This window comes from Schistosoma mansoni, chromosome 2 (genome assembly GCF_000237925.1).
Source record: "Schistosoma mansoni strain Puerto Rico chromosome 2, complete genome".
NCBI classification, from domain to species: domain Eukaryota; kingdom Metazoa; phylum Platyhelminthes; class Trematoda; order Strigeidida; family Schistosomatidae; genus Schistosoma; species Schistosoma mansoni.
In genome coordinates, this window is record NC_031496.1 from 27645509 (window position 1) to 27663073 (window position 17565).

General features: G+C 32.4%; 1 protein-coding gene across 1 annotated transcript in view; it reads left to right on the forward strand.

Moving 5' to 3' along the window:
- The window catches only part of Smp_146060 (putative tuberin), a gene marked incomplete at both ends in the record, with an annotated part of 53925 nt that overhangs the window by 17907 nt on the left and 18453 nt on the right, over positions 1–17565 (forward strand). The window contains 10 exons of the mRNA XM_018796272.1: positions 1968–2422; positions 4081–4192; positions 8120–8218; positions 8748–9085; positions 10247–10402; positions 11148–11282; positions 11983–12108; positions 13701–14021; positions 14934–15005; positions 16165–16458. Of these exons, the coding sequence (XP_018650501.1) occupies positions 1968–2422; positions 4081–4192; positions 8120–8218; positions 8748–9085; positions 10247–10402; positions 11148–11282; positions 11983–12108; positions 13701–14021; positions 14934–15005; positions 16165–16458 (2108 nt within the window). The remainder of the gene's footprint in view (positions 1–1967; positions 2423–4080; positions 4193–8119; positions 8219–8747; positions 9086–10246; positions 10403–11147; positions 11283–11982; positions 12109–13700; positions 14022–14933; positions 15006–16164; positions 16459–17565) is intronic.

The following is a 17565-nucleotide window of genomic DNA, read 5'->3' on the forward strand; positions in this document are numbered from 1 at the left end:
TTTTTATAATTTTCGAAGATATTCCATAATTTTGCATTAAACAACAAAGTGGTTATTCTCACCTGAGTATTCATCTACCACAGTAGTAGTAAAATGAAATGATATTGGTTACCTTATCGCTTTTGTTATGCATAAATTCGATGGCACAGTTATTTCATGTCAATGGTTCTCTTCAAAATTTTAAACCAAGGGGTAGAAAAAACAATATTATTCGCGAAATATGATGAATTTAAGTTGGATTTTGTTTCCCCCTGTTTAAGTTGTACATTCAACGTAATAATTTTAGTTATTTCCAGTTGGTAAAATATTGATGAATTTGTCTATCAATAGAGAGTAAGTTGAAGAATAGAGACCGTTCAATGAAGAAAATTTTCTCTTCTATGATTTTATCTACCCGGACTGTACATTTATATTGATAGTTAATTTTATTTGCTAATAATAGTAATATAGTAAAAGAGGATAGTGTTGGACAAGTAAAAAACCCTAAAGTGGTCTCTTGTCATAAATTGTTTACGAAAATCAGATATTGAAAGGAAGTTATATAATAGTGACCTAATGAAAAGTGGTAAGGTGAACATAATTATCTACTTGATAACTGTTAAGAAACGTTCTGTAATAGTGGCTGATTAGTATTGACGTTGTGGTTGGGCTTGCTTATCGTAATGAAGCAATCGAGCTATACTGTCTGGAACAATCGTTCCTCAAGGTTCTACCATGCCAGACAAGTCGGTTGAAGAGCGATAGTACTGAAAGCAGCAAACCCCAAGGTCTGAGGGCAAAGTTGTACTGCTGACTGTACAGAAGTTTGACGACAGTAAGGTTTTTCGTTCAGACAACCAGCATAACAGCGATGCTGCCTTCACACAAGAAGGGGTGGAGTTAGAAAAGGTCGACCCTAAAAATGCACATCTCACCTTATCCCAAGGATATCCGTCTCCTACGGTAAGGTCCCAACAAGTACAGTGCTAACACGAAAATTATTCACGAAAAGACTGTGTGTGACCGGCCTCAAAAAGTTGTCCTTAAGTAACTGTAGTAAAATTCGCAGGTCCCTAAAACCTCCTCTAACCTAATTTCCTTTTCTAGATGCCTCTAGAAGAACCCTTCCATGGTGTGGGCAACCAGGAAGTATAAACCGCCCTCATACCTCTAGCAGCACTCAAGATCACTGGAAATTGAAAAAAAAACCAATGGATTATGAATAACAGGAAGGAAGTTTAAGATCATGAAAGAATGAGCGACTTAACATACTGTTTTTATTGGGATGGAAATGAAAATAAGGATTAATTTTATCAGGATTCTTATAGTTGCTTTGAGTTTTAGTTATGAGATATTTTTAAGATAATTTTGTGAAATGTAACAAACTAGTGTGAAGGATTCAGAAATAAAGTGACGAACTACTACCTCAAGCAAACTTGAATACCACCTAAAAGCTTTAGTTCTTAATTTTGTACAGTTTTCAAACAGCTCATTCGTTGTTGATGGACACTTCGTTTTTTGAATTTCACATTAAATGAAAAATAACTAAGCGTATTGACTTATACATGTAGTTGAAGAGAAACCACTGCAATACAACATTAATTCATTGTATTCTGCAATTTGGATCCTTCTTGTTTCGTGTAATTTTTTACAAAATGTCTACTTTTTTCTCACCAAATCTATTACATGTTAGTTACACAATTGACTAGTCTGGTGTTGCATATATGCAAATTGTATTTACTCATCTGTTTATTTTCTGTATTTGTTTACAGGTTCTACTAATCCAGCTACTAGAACTCGACCGAAATCATTGACTGAAGCGGCGTTGAATTATCATAATGACAATATTACTACTACTGCTTCTACTACGACTACTACTTATATCGGCACTGATTTAGCAAATGTTTTATCGTCCCCTCCTGTGCCTTATCCTAGTGCATTATCGGTCTTGAGTATTCATCAAAATTCACTCGATGATGATAATCTAGCGTCAACTACTGACTCCATTGAACTGCATTTATCGTCACAGGAGAATTCACAAAAAAGATTTGCTGCTTCTAATGAGCTGAAAACATTAAGAAATGATAATAATACTAGGCAATGCATTGAAAAATGGACTTTTGATACTATATCCTCTAAAAACTATGTATTGGATAATAATAATGATAATGGTAATGTAGTACATAGCTATATCCCTCCTAGGGTATCTTCAATTAATGGTACTCATGATGAATCGAATTTACAGATGTCAAGTAATGATTTAACAGAGGTATATGGTAATCATGCTCTGCATAATTCACGGTCTATCTCTCATGATTTATCAAATCAAAATGAATCAAAGCAATTCAATGTAACAGTTAAAAGTGAAACATCGATATCAGAAAGTAGACGTATGTCATCTGTAAGACGTGCAACAAGTGAAATCACGCTGGAAGTTGTTAAGGTAATAATTACCTTTTTTTCTTATTTCATTTTGCTTTACATTTAGATTTAGATTTCTCATCATTAATGCCATTTTTCTATTTTACTTGTCGAAAGTACGCTTTTATTGGTAATGATAATAATGATAATAGTTATTCGTCTTCTTCTTATTATAGTAGCAATAATTCATGTACAAACATTTTTGAAGTAATGACCTAGTTTTTCCATTTTTTTATTGTTAACTTCAAAAAGTATGTTCCAATGTGTTCAATACTAAGTTAGTTCACATAATAATTGTAATAGGAAACTCTGTTTTCTTGGTGCTAATCTGTTCGATATATTCGGGTAGTTTTTGTGTCTGAGTAGTAGTGTGACAGGTGAAATAAATCTGATTATAAAGAAAGCCTAGAGCGATATGTCCGATTAATCTTCCGTACAAAGTCAATAATTGATTCCAATTGACAATAAAAGCTCCGCAATTGAACTGTCCAGCTCAAAGAGCTTAACACCACGGAAAGCATCCAACCAAGCTGCGAATCTTCATCATTTCAGTATTCTAAGCCGATTCACGTTGGGTTTTGTAGAAACATTTATCTCTTTCTGTAAATGATAGCTTGAATTATACTTGTATGTCGATTACTTATTTTTACTCAGCTCTCTACGGGATTTTCTACATTCCATATAGACATTGAATAAGTAGTTTTCACATCCTATGTTTCTCTAGGGTAATAGTCATTATTCATCAGAAGAAACTACTCTAAAACTCTCCCGTCATTGGTTTGAAGGGAATTCATCCATATAGTTAGGGATGTGATGATGATCGAAAATCTATCACAGTGGTTCTCTTGTAGTCACAATTTATGTTACAAATCTCAACCATACTTTATTATAATAGAAATAACGACGTATATTAATACACACATAAAACACCAATGATTAGAAAATTGAGTTTCTGATGTTTCACAACCTAGAGCAATTCGTTTTTTTTCAGCGAATAAATAACCGTTTATTTATGGTCAGTTATCTTTATTTCGGTTTTTTTCTTCATATTAGTTCATTTTCTTTTATTGTGTTTTTGGAAATTTTCGAGACCTGAACCGGAGCACTTTTTCTCGACATTTCATCTCCATTTATCTGTGTGTCTGTTTATTGAAATTAGTCAATCATGAAAGGAGCAGATGATTTGTCCTGACAACTGCTGATATATAGAGTCACTGTCAATGAAATCTTGATCTTAATGCTACAGTTTTATCTATATACTTTCATTACACAAGTCTGTTTTCTTTACTAAAATTTCAATCTGGCATACGATCCCATGCATCATTTAACTAACAGGCTAAATAACCAGCTCACTTTCATGCATTAAGCTTATTGACTGATTGAAGTTATCTCCAAAAAGAATTATAATTAGGGTTCATTAATAATACGTTTTTAATACTTTCGTAGACAATAATAAGTTCATTTGTGACTCTATAACGAAATATTTTGGATTTCCCTACATCTTATATGTTTCTTAGTACAAGTTGATACTCAGTACAATTCCGTTATTTTCTTTATTTCAGCTGCTGAAAAGCAGTTCAGCAAAACCATTATATATATATATATATATATATATAGTAGGACAGATATATTGTATGCATTTCTTAAGCTTACTTTAATATATCTACTTTTTACTCCCAGAATTATCAGTTTGCTCTACAAGCTATAGAGTCTTCATGTAACTCGAGATTCAGCCGTTTTACTAGGGATGATTATGATTGTCAGTTACATTCTGAGTTATCTAACCATCACGGTTTGTCTGACACCCTTAATTTGCTCACAATCGTATCTACTGCAGCTATTGTAGGCAGATTTTCTTATCCTGTAAGTATATCATCTACGGATTATTTATTTATATATTTATACACATAAATATTGGTACAAACGGGTACCAGATACATATGCGCCGCACAAATCAAATGAGATTTGTGTGAGGGCTATGATACTGCTCAGGTGCCCAAACTAAAGCAGGTGGTTTCCTTAGGGGGCCACACCTGGAGCCTTTTACCTAAAGGTCTGATCCACAAGGCAGTGGAGCATCGTAAGGAGATGCAGTCCCATGGTAGCTGGTGACCAACGATTGGTTCATACGCCATTCGTTCCTTCAGGATACTGGAGCCCATGTGCACCATTGGTTTGGAATCAGGGTTTTCCAACTCCCCTAGGTGGACTCGCCTTGTCCACCAACCCGGTTAAAGCGTCGGACATTCGCTTTTCGTCCTCTCAATTTCGTAAACAACAGTAGTGCCACGAGAAGGTAGTGAGTAGGACTTCCCTGGCAGAGGCTATATAACGCATGGCCATGTGAGAGTATTTCGAGAGGGAGAGCGGACTCTCCCCACTCTCGGCCATACCAGGGCATTCGGGGGCATCATCTACGGATGATAAACAACCAACATACTCCGAAAAAGCATCAATCGTTCATCTTTCGGGTTCCAGGATTTTCACAATTAGCTGTTTAGAAGATCCCCTTTCATTGAGTAAATATGGTCTCAATATAGGTAGTTGTGCTTCAGGGGAAGAAATACTTAACGAATATTTAAAGGTAAAAATAATGATCTGTTAGTGCTTGCATATGCTTGCTTAAGTATTTACCAAATTATTGTTTCTTACAAGTTTACAAAACTAAAATATGATTACTAGATTTCAAAAGTTTAATACATTTCCAGTCATATGTCTTGAAATTAATAGGTTTCAAAATTCATACTTTGAGATCAGCTTTAAATTAAAGCATTAAGGTTTTACATTCCTTATACTTTAGCTTTATTCTTAATGGTACTTGTCATCACTTGGTCGTATCTGAAACTTTAGAAAGTCTTTTTCAGTATTGAATTCGACTACTCTTCATTTCTCATTTACTTATTTGTTGATCTCAGTCCATTTAGAAAGATTTTTATTGGAGTTCGACGATATTTAAAGAGTACAATCAAATAATAACCTAATATTATTTTGATTTATTCTCATTCATATTATAAGCAGCTGATGTCCTAAGTAGTACGTTTGGTAACAACAGTAACAACACAGTAAAGTAGTAATAAGAGTAAACGGAGTATATATATATATATACATATTCATCACTACTGATTTATTCATGCTTCAAACTTTCAATGTTGATGAAGCTTAAAAATTAGGCTTTTATTCATTGGAGAATAAACCACCCCCAAACTCAATTTTGTTCAGTCGTTTTCGTTAAAATTTTTTATATAAGCATGGTAGTCGTCTTTTCGTTTCATTAGGGTTTACATCTGTAATTGCTCGGTTGCATTGCATCATATTTAGTGTATTGATTAGTATTCCGTTCATTTTAAATAATTACTAACCTCTTTCATTCAATTTATAACAGTAACAAAGATTGGTCTTTACTGTGTAGTCTGTAGTGTGATTCAAGTATTTTATTGCTTTTTCTTATACTAAACATCTCATGCTTAATACACATGTATTGTTGTTGTAATGTAAAACTTAGTATAATAATTTGCATTGTTTATTGTTTCATTTCAAGTCAGCTGATGTACTTTTCAATCAGTGTGCTAACTAATATTTGTATAATTTATATTCGTGAGAAAAAGTGTAATGTGATTGTTAAATGTGTAAAGTAGTGTTGTGATTGATGAACAGCTCAAATAAATCTCACTTCTATCATTTCTTTTTGTGATCAATACATTGTCATTTGTAATGAATAGTTTATTCATTCATCATTGTTGCATAAATTTTTGTTTTCTGTTTATGTCTTGCACAGTTTGATCTCGATTCACCTCAGAGTCCAGTGAGAACTTATTTCGATGAAAATATTGATGTAGGTACTTCAAGTAAGTAAAAATAATTGTTTGTTGTCATTTGTATGATGATTAATATTATTTAGGGTATGTTCGTTGAGTAATATTGCGGGATTGAAGTGGGTTAGATTGATGCTATGTTAGTTATTTATATGCTATATCGTTCGCTCGTAATTGAGATTTTCGAAATGTTTTAAGTTCTAGTATTACGTCAAAGCGTTATGTGCGTTTGAATGCATCACACTTCAACTGTGTACTTAAGTTGACTACAAATAATTAGAAAACAAATTGTCATTCATGATGAGCATTATCGGCTTAAATTTTCTTGTTATCCAAAAGATAACTACAATCAAGTCCCTGCAATTAAATTCACTTAGTTATGAATTTTCTAGTCTGTCGTGCATGGTGTAGCGAATGTTAATTATTCACCTACATCTAAATTGCCAAGTGTGGTTTTCATTTCTTACTTCATGGAACGGAGGTTCTTCTTGAGGGAACTGAAGAGGAAACCGAGTTACGGAGTGGTCTTGACAACTTAATAACATGACCACAGCCCCCAGAAACAACTGCTTATGGACGGTCATATACATCCTTTTTATGATTACTTTTAGTTGTGTTGTGTTCATATTTATAACGGCCTACCGACGGCGATACGCGTGGGTAAGTAAAGTGTACTGTTTTTATACCCAACCTTAGTCAACTCTCCCTATTTTCGTTGTGGGGGCCCCATTGGTTGTTTAAGGGAAATGCCATACTTCGCCTCCAGACCATAAATTCTTTGCTGAACCTGGTCATTACCATATGCAAGCTAGAACACCACAACTAGGAAATACCCACAGTTCGATAAATCTAAATTCAGTTCAATTTTATCGTTTAATGGTTTTATAAATGTATACTTGCGTTAAAAAAACTATGAAGTTTCTCTTAAATATTTTTAGTTTACAGTAGTAATTACATTGATTGATTCTTAGCTTGGAATAAACCACAATGCTCTTGAATCTAAAGATAATAAATACCTTTTTTAAAATATCCTTGTTGACTGTTGTATGGGTTCTAAATGTTTACCGTTTCTAGTTTGATTAACTATCATTTAAATAAATGAGCATTTAATTTTTACAAATTGTCAAATAATTTTTCGGAATCGATTTCTCGTTAAAATCGTGGTTTTTTCATTACATTGGAAATGGTGACTTTCAATCGGAGTTTCGTGGTCGCTCGATAATGGTCTCCAAATAACCAATCTTAGTGGCAACATAACTATTTTTGACTGTAATAGCCTTTCATAGCAAAATATTTGTAAATAAAGACCTTGTTTTCAGAGAGACTACATACTTTGCTCATAAATTTTTCATCACTATAACAGTGTCCCTTACATTTAACTGCAGCTAGCTTTTTTCCTTATAGACTCAATTATTTGAGCAACCTATCAAATGAGTTTCTGATTTGTTGAATTATTTGTTCATTATTGCGTTAGGATATGAAGTTTTTCAGTTCTGTGGATTTTTAGGTACACCATACAGCCCATTACTTTCCATTCAGCTGCCTAATAATTTATTTGTTTTCTTATATTCTGATAAGCGTTGTATTTTGTCTATCTGCCTGCATAGGTCTTTTTGAAATTCTGCAAATATACATATGTACTGTTGTTGTGGTTGATTGGTTATTTTGTGTACAGGATTAAGTTAAAGATCTGTGGTTCTGTACTAATTAATACAGTTGTATAAAATCAACATCTGATATATTCTCTCCATTAAATGTCATCGCTTTTTTGATTAAAAGATACAAAAGTTTGTTTTTCAATGCATGTTTCCCAAGTTTTTCTATGTTATAAATCATAACATTTTAAAAAATATCATTCAGGTATATCTTGAATCGCATATTTTGATGCATGTTTTAATACCTTGTAGATATTCCTAGATTATGTGATATACTAAGTGATGAACATTCCACTTTAGAACCAAATAGTAAAGATATATTGACTGCTGCCCCTTCACAAGAAGTTTCCAGTAAGTTATGACTCTTCATTGTGTTTGCTTATACCCTCTCGAATAATACTGTTTTACTGAAATTATGAACCGATCAATGTTAGAATACTAATGAAAAGCTGGAAGCACTGGACGGGCGTTTCGTCGCGCAATATCGTTCATTGGTTGCAGTTAGATATCAACACCGTTGGTTGCCAGCTCGATGGTTTGGAGGTTAATCGTTCGCGTGCGACACCGAAGGTCGTAGGTTTGAGTCCCTCGTGCAAGGTCGTAGACGTCCACTGCTGAGGAGCTCAATGCCAGCACGAAATAACCATCCAGTGCTTCTAGGTTTTTTATTATATTCTAACGTTGTTCGGTTCATGACTTCAATGAAACTCAACGATTGCACAACCCTATACTAATAATATTCTGTAATTATTATTTTCAGAATATATATATATATATATATATATATATTCGTAGTTAAGAATTTATACAAAGGATTTTCTTAATAATGTCTTGAATTCCAACGTAAATACATACTTCTTACGTTGTCTCTTTTGATTAGTTACTAATGAGACTTCAAAATTACCTTCAAATACATCAAATGATCAACTCAACACAGCAGATCTACCTCGCTGTATTCTTGCTGGTGGTTCAGCTCTTGGATGGACTCATGAATCAATTGTTATTTGTTGGCGTCGATTTTTAGGTATTCTAGGCAGTCTTCATAAAATTACTAATCCAACAACAATGAGTGATATATTCAACTATTTAAATGAAATGACTTCATGTCTTTTGAAAATTAGAGCATATCAAAGTGTCCCTTCTGTAACTGAAACATGTGTACAACCAATTCCACAATTTGTGCCACCTGTGAATTTTATTGCACCAATATTATTTAATGTAAGTGTATTAGGAAATATTTCCCAGTTTCAACTGTTGTATTGCTTGTGTTATTATATTTGGTATATTTGTATTGATTTCACATATTCTCTTTTCATAGTTGGTGTAGTCGTTAAATACAAAAGTATTATCATGATATCTTATAAGGTCAAATTCTATACTAAGCTATATACCTGAACTGGACACGTCATGCAACCTAGCCGTTATATCGTACAGTTTCCTACTCAGTCAGTCAATTGTCAGTTAGTGTGTTATAGACAACGTAGAACCTGGCTAATATGTACATTGGTCGAAGTTCCCACATCATATCAGCACGACTAAACGAAGTCATCAAAATACATTCTAGAGTACTAGAAGTAGCAATAATGTCATTGGTAGCAAAGGAAAATCTGGTGTTAGCGGAAAATAAACCGCATTAAGGCATGTTATGTGCATGATCGTGATGGCGCACGCTAATTGACTAATTCTTAACCAATCAGCTCTGGCAGATTATTGGAGAAGCATCGAGAAGCTTCTTATGCATATACTATAAATATATGAACGTTTTTCTAACCATTGATTGCTGTTCACCTACCCTTGTTATTTTGAATACAATTTCTTTCCTGTTCGGCGTGTTCTGATTTCGGGGTCTTGTCGAGTGTCATTGTATAAGAATACTAAGCAATAGGAGTAGCTTGGTCGTTTTTTAGCAAAACAATTATAACATCAATTATAAACAGTATGAACCAAAAAAAAGAATAAATCTGTGGGACTATTTCGCAACTCATCGTCTCAGTAAGACTAGGCGTGAATGCATTTGGGTCATCGAGATCGATTCTAAGCCTTGTAACTTGGTTGAATTATAATATAATGTCACTTTAAAGGTAATACAACAGTTTTGGATGTTAAATGTTAGTTGTAGAAGAGCATAGGAAGAATTAGACGATTAGGTACTTTTTATTACTCAATAGCAAGAACGTTTAAGTATGTAGTTATATTTTATACAGTCGTTTACTAATCGTATCCGTTCTTTAAAAATTATTTTTAACTTATTCAATGACAATAATAATTGTTATTAATAATTATTGACGAATATATTTCACTCTGAAGTCATACATTGTTAGTGTTTTTTTTCTATGTTTGGTTATGTGTGATTTACCTTCGGGTCTTTTTTCTCCCTAGACAATGAGTCTTTCTGAAGAATTTATGGAAGCTAAAAAAATTGCTATACGTACACTATGTGATATAGTTGTACGTTCTCATGATGGATGTCCTGATCCGGAATTAATTGCTTATTTTTACTATCTTATTCATCAAATAAGCGTTACAAAACAAGAGGTAATTCAGTTTGACAATATTACTATTCATTTTGATATAAACCTAATATTGTTCTATAAAACGTTTCACTTAAACTGTATATGAATTCATGATAAAGCAATTTATCGATTTTTTTTCATTATATTCAAAACGACCTACGAATGGTAAATTGTAAAATTAGTTCTCAGCAACACGTAACTTTAGAGCGGTAGCTTCGAATTTCCGTCACTGAGTCATAAAAGTCTAAGCCCCCCTTCGACTACTTGGATTTTGATTGGTGAGGTAGTAGATCTCATACTTATAATGTGTCTTGTTAGCCGTGTACGCGAATGGGTACTTAGAAAATGAGTAAAAGGTCATTTTCCTTACATTTGTCAGAAATTGGAAGGAAATTTATCACTCGTACAACCACTTGATTTCTTCAAATCTTAGTTCAAAGCTCTATAAATAGCTATTTTCCACTGTCATTTGTCAAATAAATCATTTCATTTGTGCATGTTCTTCACGAATTCGTTTGAGCTTCTCAATATCTCTAGGCACTTTTCTTCTATCAGGCGATCGAACCAATAAAAGATACAAATAAAAGTGGCTATAAAAAAGGTGTATTTTGTACGTGTATTTAATCAGCAAGTATATGAACTATAGCTATGCATTATTGGTGACAATGTCGAAATGGTCGTCTCTTAGTATGTTTATAAACTATATCCGTTTGTGAATCTAAATGCATTTTTATGTTTTACAAATACTTTATCTCTCATGTTTTTAGAACTATGTCTTCGAAGTTATCCGGTCATGTAATATGCGTTTGTTTGGGTCTTCACTCCCATCTACACACTTACTCATATTAGATTTCTTAAGCGATGTCAATGTTGTTTTATCAAATCCTAACTCTGGCACGGAAGTGAGTACCTAATTTTATGAATACACGGATTCTTATTCGTTTTATCAAATTATGAATGATAATTTCGCCTTTGTGTAAAGGTTTTTTTTATTGTCCTAAATTGACTTCAATACAGTGTGGCCATAACTCTCTAAATTTTCGCAACAAAGTGAAACTATCTGGTAACCGTAGTGAGATGAAAAAATATATTTATTAGGAAAAGGTTCAGGATGGTTTTTCTCAACTTTAAGTTTGTTGTCGCAGAACTGTGCCACCTTCAATAATAATAGAATGTAAATCTGTTGTGCGTGTTTACTATCTCATCAACTTACGTAATTTCATCAACTATCGTCATTTTCCAGTCCCATTCACTAGCTAATTCACACCCCCTAAATGCTTCAGCAATCGACTATTATTAGGGAGAAATAGATGGAGATGAAAAAGGAAAATCAAAGCTTATGGGAATCTGTATTGCGGAGTCTGGATGCATTTGCTAAGAAATCGTGCATACATATAATTCTGGAATGGTTTTGACATCAGTAAATGTATGTGATGACCGAGGCCACAATAATAGCTCACTTAATAACAGCAGGCTCCTCATGTTCTTATTAACTTCTCTAGAGTCTTGAACGAATTATGAGTTTACCTTTTTCTAAAAGTTTGTTTTTGTTTATTAATATTAATAATTTTCATCTGTTTCTCTGTTATTTTGTTAACCTAGATTCCACGTTCCGAAGCAACATCCATTATATTATCTCTACTTTGTTATCCTTATCATTTTAATCATCTCGAATCAATTGATCCTATGTCGATGAAAGCTAAAACTATTTTGTGTATAGATTTAAAGGTATGTATTCCCAGTTTTTTTTAACTGCTTATACTTATTATATATTACATTCAGGCAAGGGAACAAACTAATATATATATATATATATATATATATATATATAGGGAGAGAGTTTACATAATTCTTGTAAATAACCTACATTTATAAGAGAATAATAGATAAGTCCACTATAATACGGTCAAAGTGACGATATCTTGTGATTTTATACTAAAAACAGTGGAATGGGAAAGAATATTTAATGCATATAGTTGTAGTAGCAGTAGTAGTGAAAGTACTATTTTAAGTTGGTTCAATTGAGTTAGTGGTGATGATAATGAGGTTGATGCATGTGATTCAACTTCTTTTTCTTATTGTGCTTTCTATACATTCTTGTTGTATTAATTAACATTTATTCTTAATTCTTCATTTACTTATATACATAAAGCCGTTTTTATAAACACTTACTTATAAATGAGTGATATTAAGTAATTAATAGGTTTTATTTCATTAGATCTGTTTGTCTGGTTTTTTATGCCACGAAAACAAATTACTATAGCTGATGATCTGCGTAATAGGTTAACATAAACCTCCTGCCGACTCGTAACGAAGTTTATGAGCCTATAGCTAATCTTAAGCGAGAGAGAGAGAAATGAAGCCTGATAGAATAATTCTTGAGATTATTAAAGATTGCAATCCCATTTTACCAGATAGGTTGATTTATTTGCTAACTGCGGTCTGAGAGTTGAATGGGCTAGTTAAGAAAGATAGTAAATTAGTTGATAAGATTGTAAATCATCATTGATATTCTGATCTGGTGTGATAACTTTGACTGACATACATATGTACTAGATTCTACACTACTTATTAATAATTAGATCTGGTATTCGTTTGTGTTTTCGAGCGTATTTGTCTATATTTTCGGCCAGATTTTCAATTATCATCATTATTCTGTTGAAGACTATCATATCATTGAGATACACATAATTATATTTTGCATCTGTTACCACTGATCAAATGATCGAATTTCATTAAGTATTGTTACCACTTTATATTCTTGCATAACTGTTCTAATGTATGTTATGCCTAAATAAGTGATTTTAACGTCTTCTGTAATATCGTTTTTCCGATAAATTCTTTAACTAAAAATGAGCTTTACACTAGTACACATGAGCATCGACCATGAATTACGATGCTGAACTGGTACACTATATTCCTGCATGCACTGTCCAAAATAACTTGTTTTCAAAATTTCATACGATCCATGGCTTTTATCTTTTGAGCTTAGGATAATTGTTCACTTGTCTGAATTTAGGATGTGTAATCTGTACATATATAACACATTTATTGTGTTTCTGATTTTCATTTATTTATTGCTGTAATCGGAAGATCTGGGAATAGTGTTTGTGCTCATTAGTTTATTGTTTTTGCCAAGACGAATGCTCCAAGAGTTTCATGTGCGTCCACTACAAAACTTATATTTCTACTGACTGTACAACTAACCTTATGGATGAATGTTCTCAATACTGTCCATTTTGCAATGAGCTAACCATGTTCTCCACAACTAATGGACTTCCCTATTAACCTTTTACGTACTGACTTTTTTTTAAATCCAGTCAAATTTGGTTCACAGTTTAATACAAGCTGTCTTGTCAGATCCATCTGGAGAGGTTCGATGCCTGGCTATTACTGGTCTATCAATTTATTGTGTCATTGAACTAGTGAATTCATTCTCAAGAGAATCAAAAACTGGACCATCCGTCAATTTTAAACCAATGGACGATTTGTTTCTTGAATCCATCATAATTTTATTAGGAATGATGCGGTTTAAAAATAGGGCCATATCTATCGTTGCAGTTGAGATGATCAATACGCTTGCTGAATACTGTCATCTCCTGTTATATCGTGATGCGAAATTACCCTCCCTAGTGTTGTTGGTAAGTTTTGCCCAATTTATTATCGTATCTTCGATGAAGAATGCTCAAACAGTTTATGTCATCGTTTTCTGTAGTTGGTTTTTTTAAAATATAAAGTAACTTCATTATTTACAAGTATTAATATTATGTCTGGATAAATATTTAATGAATACATTGATAGTAACAACTTCTAATCTGACACAGTAGTTCATTGTTTTAACTTTCCTATGCTTTATATGATTTTAACGGGTAAATGGTGTTATCTTTTGCTTTCAATTCTTTTACCTCTTACGTTTTAAAGTAGGAAATAAAGAGACTTGGTTTCCATTTGAGTAAATGTGTTCATAATATTGACCGTGATCAATCTCGAAATCGTACATATACAGTGTACTACATTAATCAAATGATCGAACATCATAGGTTAAGTATTGTTACCACTTTATATTCTTCCATAACTATACTAATATATATGTTATGCCTAAATAAATGCTAGCTAGCGGAAATTCATGGAAATCAAAATTCAATTGTCATAGTCTACTTTTTTTGTATGTCTTTTTGCTCAAATTGTGATACTAAAAATCCTAAACAGCATCACTTACCCTGAAATTCATAAGTTTCGTGAGTTTGATTAACAGTTTAGTCGTTTTGAAAAAGTGAAAATATATACGAACGTCGATTGTAACTAGTTGTTTCCATTCATCGTATTGAATTTTATTTTGGTAAATATTAATAAAATGGTTTATTTGTTTGCATTATATCACTTTTCAATAATTACTCAAAATAATGATTATTAAGTGACATGGTTGTTTTTACTTTTGTGTGCTAGATTGTTTTGATTGTTTTAGATTGTTTTTAAGCCTTAGTAGCGTGGTATTTATTTACTAATATTAGTACTATACATGGTCACCTGTTTCTCTTTTCTATTTCATGTAGTCACTTGCATGGACTTTATATTCTACATGGGACAATATGGATCTTGACAGTATGTCATCAACTGATAAACAGGTAAGTCAAGTAGCTATATATATATATTCACTGTACAACATTTCTTCCCCATATAAGGGTTTATAGAGATTATTTAATTCTCTTGTGTACATCACGAACTGATCTAAGTTAGATTACCTTTATAAATCAGAAAGAACTGGAGATCTGTTTTGTTCTGGTATGTGACTCAGTACTACTCATCTTTGATCCCACTGAGGGTCAAACCTATAATTTTCAGGTCTTGCGATGACCATGCAACCTTCAGATCACTAAACAACTATATAATCATTTAGTCTTCTAACCTTATTCAATTGGTGTTATTTTGAAATCATGTCTCGATCCCATGGGTGCATATCTGCCTTACATCCGACATTGTTCAATTTTGGTAGTCACAGTCGTTCAGTGCTTTCTGGTTTTCAATAGTTATCTAACTAAGATCATTTTGTGACGTGAAACTATAAGGTATTTTTCTTTAGTTAACGCCGCTTTATCGCTCTGGATAATTAATAAGGATTTTCTTGTGAATCATTCACTTCTAAATATGAGACTTTATAATGCTGGTATGTAATCATGCATACAAGGAGGTGCAAATCGACTAATCAGATTGAAATGCCGAATAAAATAATATAGGATATTATAACGGATAGTTCCAAAGTCGCAAAAAGTATGCATTTTTGAGTTAAGTAGTGTTCGTTATAGACACTGACTGCTTGATGGTTAAGTAGGAAGAATTTAGTGAGAAGATTCTTTATATTCGAATATTCTTACAGTTGGATAAATAGGGACCTGGCCTTTACCAAATTCCAGTGTTTCCCAACAATACAGTCAATTTAAGGATGTTATAACTCCATTTTGTCGAACTACAGTACTAACCGTCTCCCTTTGCTTTAAATAAATGTCCTCTAGAATTAGACCTATCAGTCATCCGTAGAATATTGCTTATTTTCTTCAAATTCGTCCTATTACTACTTTTAATGAAGATTTAAAAGTTTGATCACTTTTTGTCATGGTATACAAGATTGGCGTGATGAACGTGTTATCTTCTGCTTGAAATGTTTAACTGTTCTTCTAGCCCAATTGTTTTTGTTTTATTGTTTTCTTCGATTAAACATTACTCTCATTGAATTTTCATACTAATCATATTTCCACTTATTTCTTCCGTGATTTAACTTTTCCACAGTTCTTTCATAGTCTTATCCAATCAATTATCGAATGGTCTATGCGTATACCGTATGATCAATTAATGAAGAATTTTGAAAATAAAGCAGAATTAAAACTATTACCGGCATCGAATTTATTAGATATAATAATTGAAGTGTTATGCTTTATTATATCAAATAATACAAATTCACAAACTTCAGTACAAAATTCCAATTATCCTCAATCTAAAATTTTATCAAGTATGAACTTTACAGATCCTTTAAGAGAATACATTAATAGATGTAAACAGTTAATTGATATTAATTTATTCAATGTAAGTTATGATAATTTGACAGCTTATTCATCATAATATTTTGCTATTTTGTTTTTAAAGCATATTTTACATATTGTACGACTGATCAAACCATTGTGTTTACTTTTATTTCTATGATGTAAAATGTATGCATGTATAAGTTTAACAGGTTCTAGTGATGTTATATGCTTCCAGTACAGTTTGATAACTCTATAGTGCATTAGCTTTTAAATTGAAATTATCGAATGAACTTTAAAATACTTCAACGTTATGTGTGTAATGCCGTAATTTAAAATAAAAAGTTCATATTATCACTGTTGAAGTTGAATTTATCCTAGATCTGTTGATTATCAACGTCTTCGTATAATTATTACAAAAGATAGAGAATATTTTTTGCCCAAGTGAATGATTTTAATAGAGTTTGGTTTACTGAGCTGAATAGTTTAATCGGTAAACTTTCATTCTTCTTCTAAACATCATCAGCATAAACTTAAGGTAGAAGTGAGGTATTCGAATTTCTCCATATATAACTGATAGCTTGTCCTATCGATCTCGATCTTGGTTGTTTATTGTTGACATTTGGCTTGTCATTGTCTGCAAATTTATTTTGATTGCCTCTCGATTTGACAACAATAACCAACCTATATCAAGGCCAATAGGACAAACTACCAGTCATATATCGAGGTATTTGAACACTTCTCTCCTACCTAAAGTTTATACTAATGATATTATTCGTAGGAACAATGTAAGCTTCCCGACTACACCATCCAACTCAATGAATGAAACTCCATCGAAATCAGAAAAGACTATAAACTACATTCCTGTAAGACTATATATATACCGTCAAAAGACTTGAAGATTTTCACATTTTGCACCAAACACCAACAATTTGTATAACTTAAATGAAGACATTTGAAAATCAAATGTTGTAATGGATCGTTTGTACACCACGGATATTGTCTCTAAAACTGATATTTGATAGATCTTATGTTTAATAAAACTTTATAATTAGTCAGTGAGTCCTATCCAGTATAGAACCTGACATATATGGACATCGTAATGTGTATGAATTTACTAATGATATTTCCATAGTTCTATTTGCTTTCACTTTCAACTGATTTTGTGAAT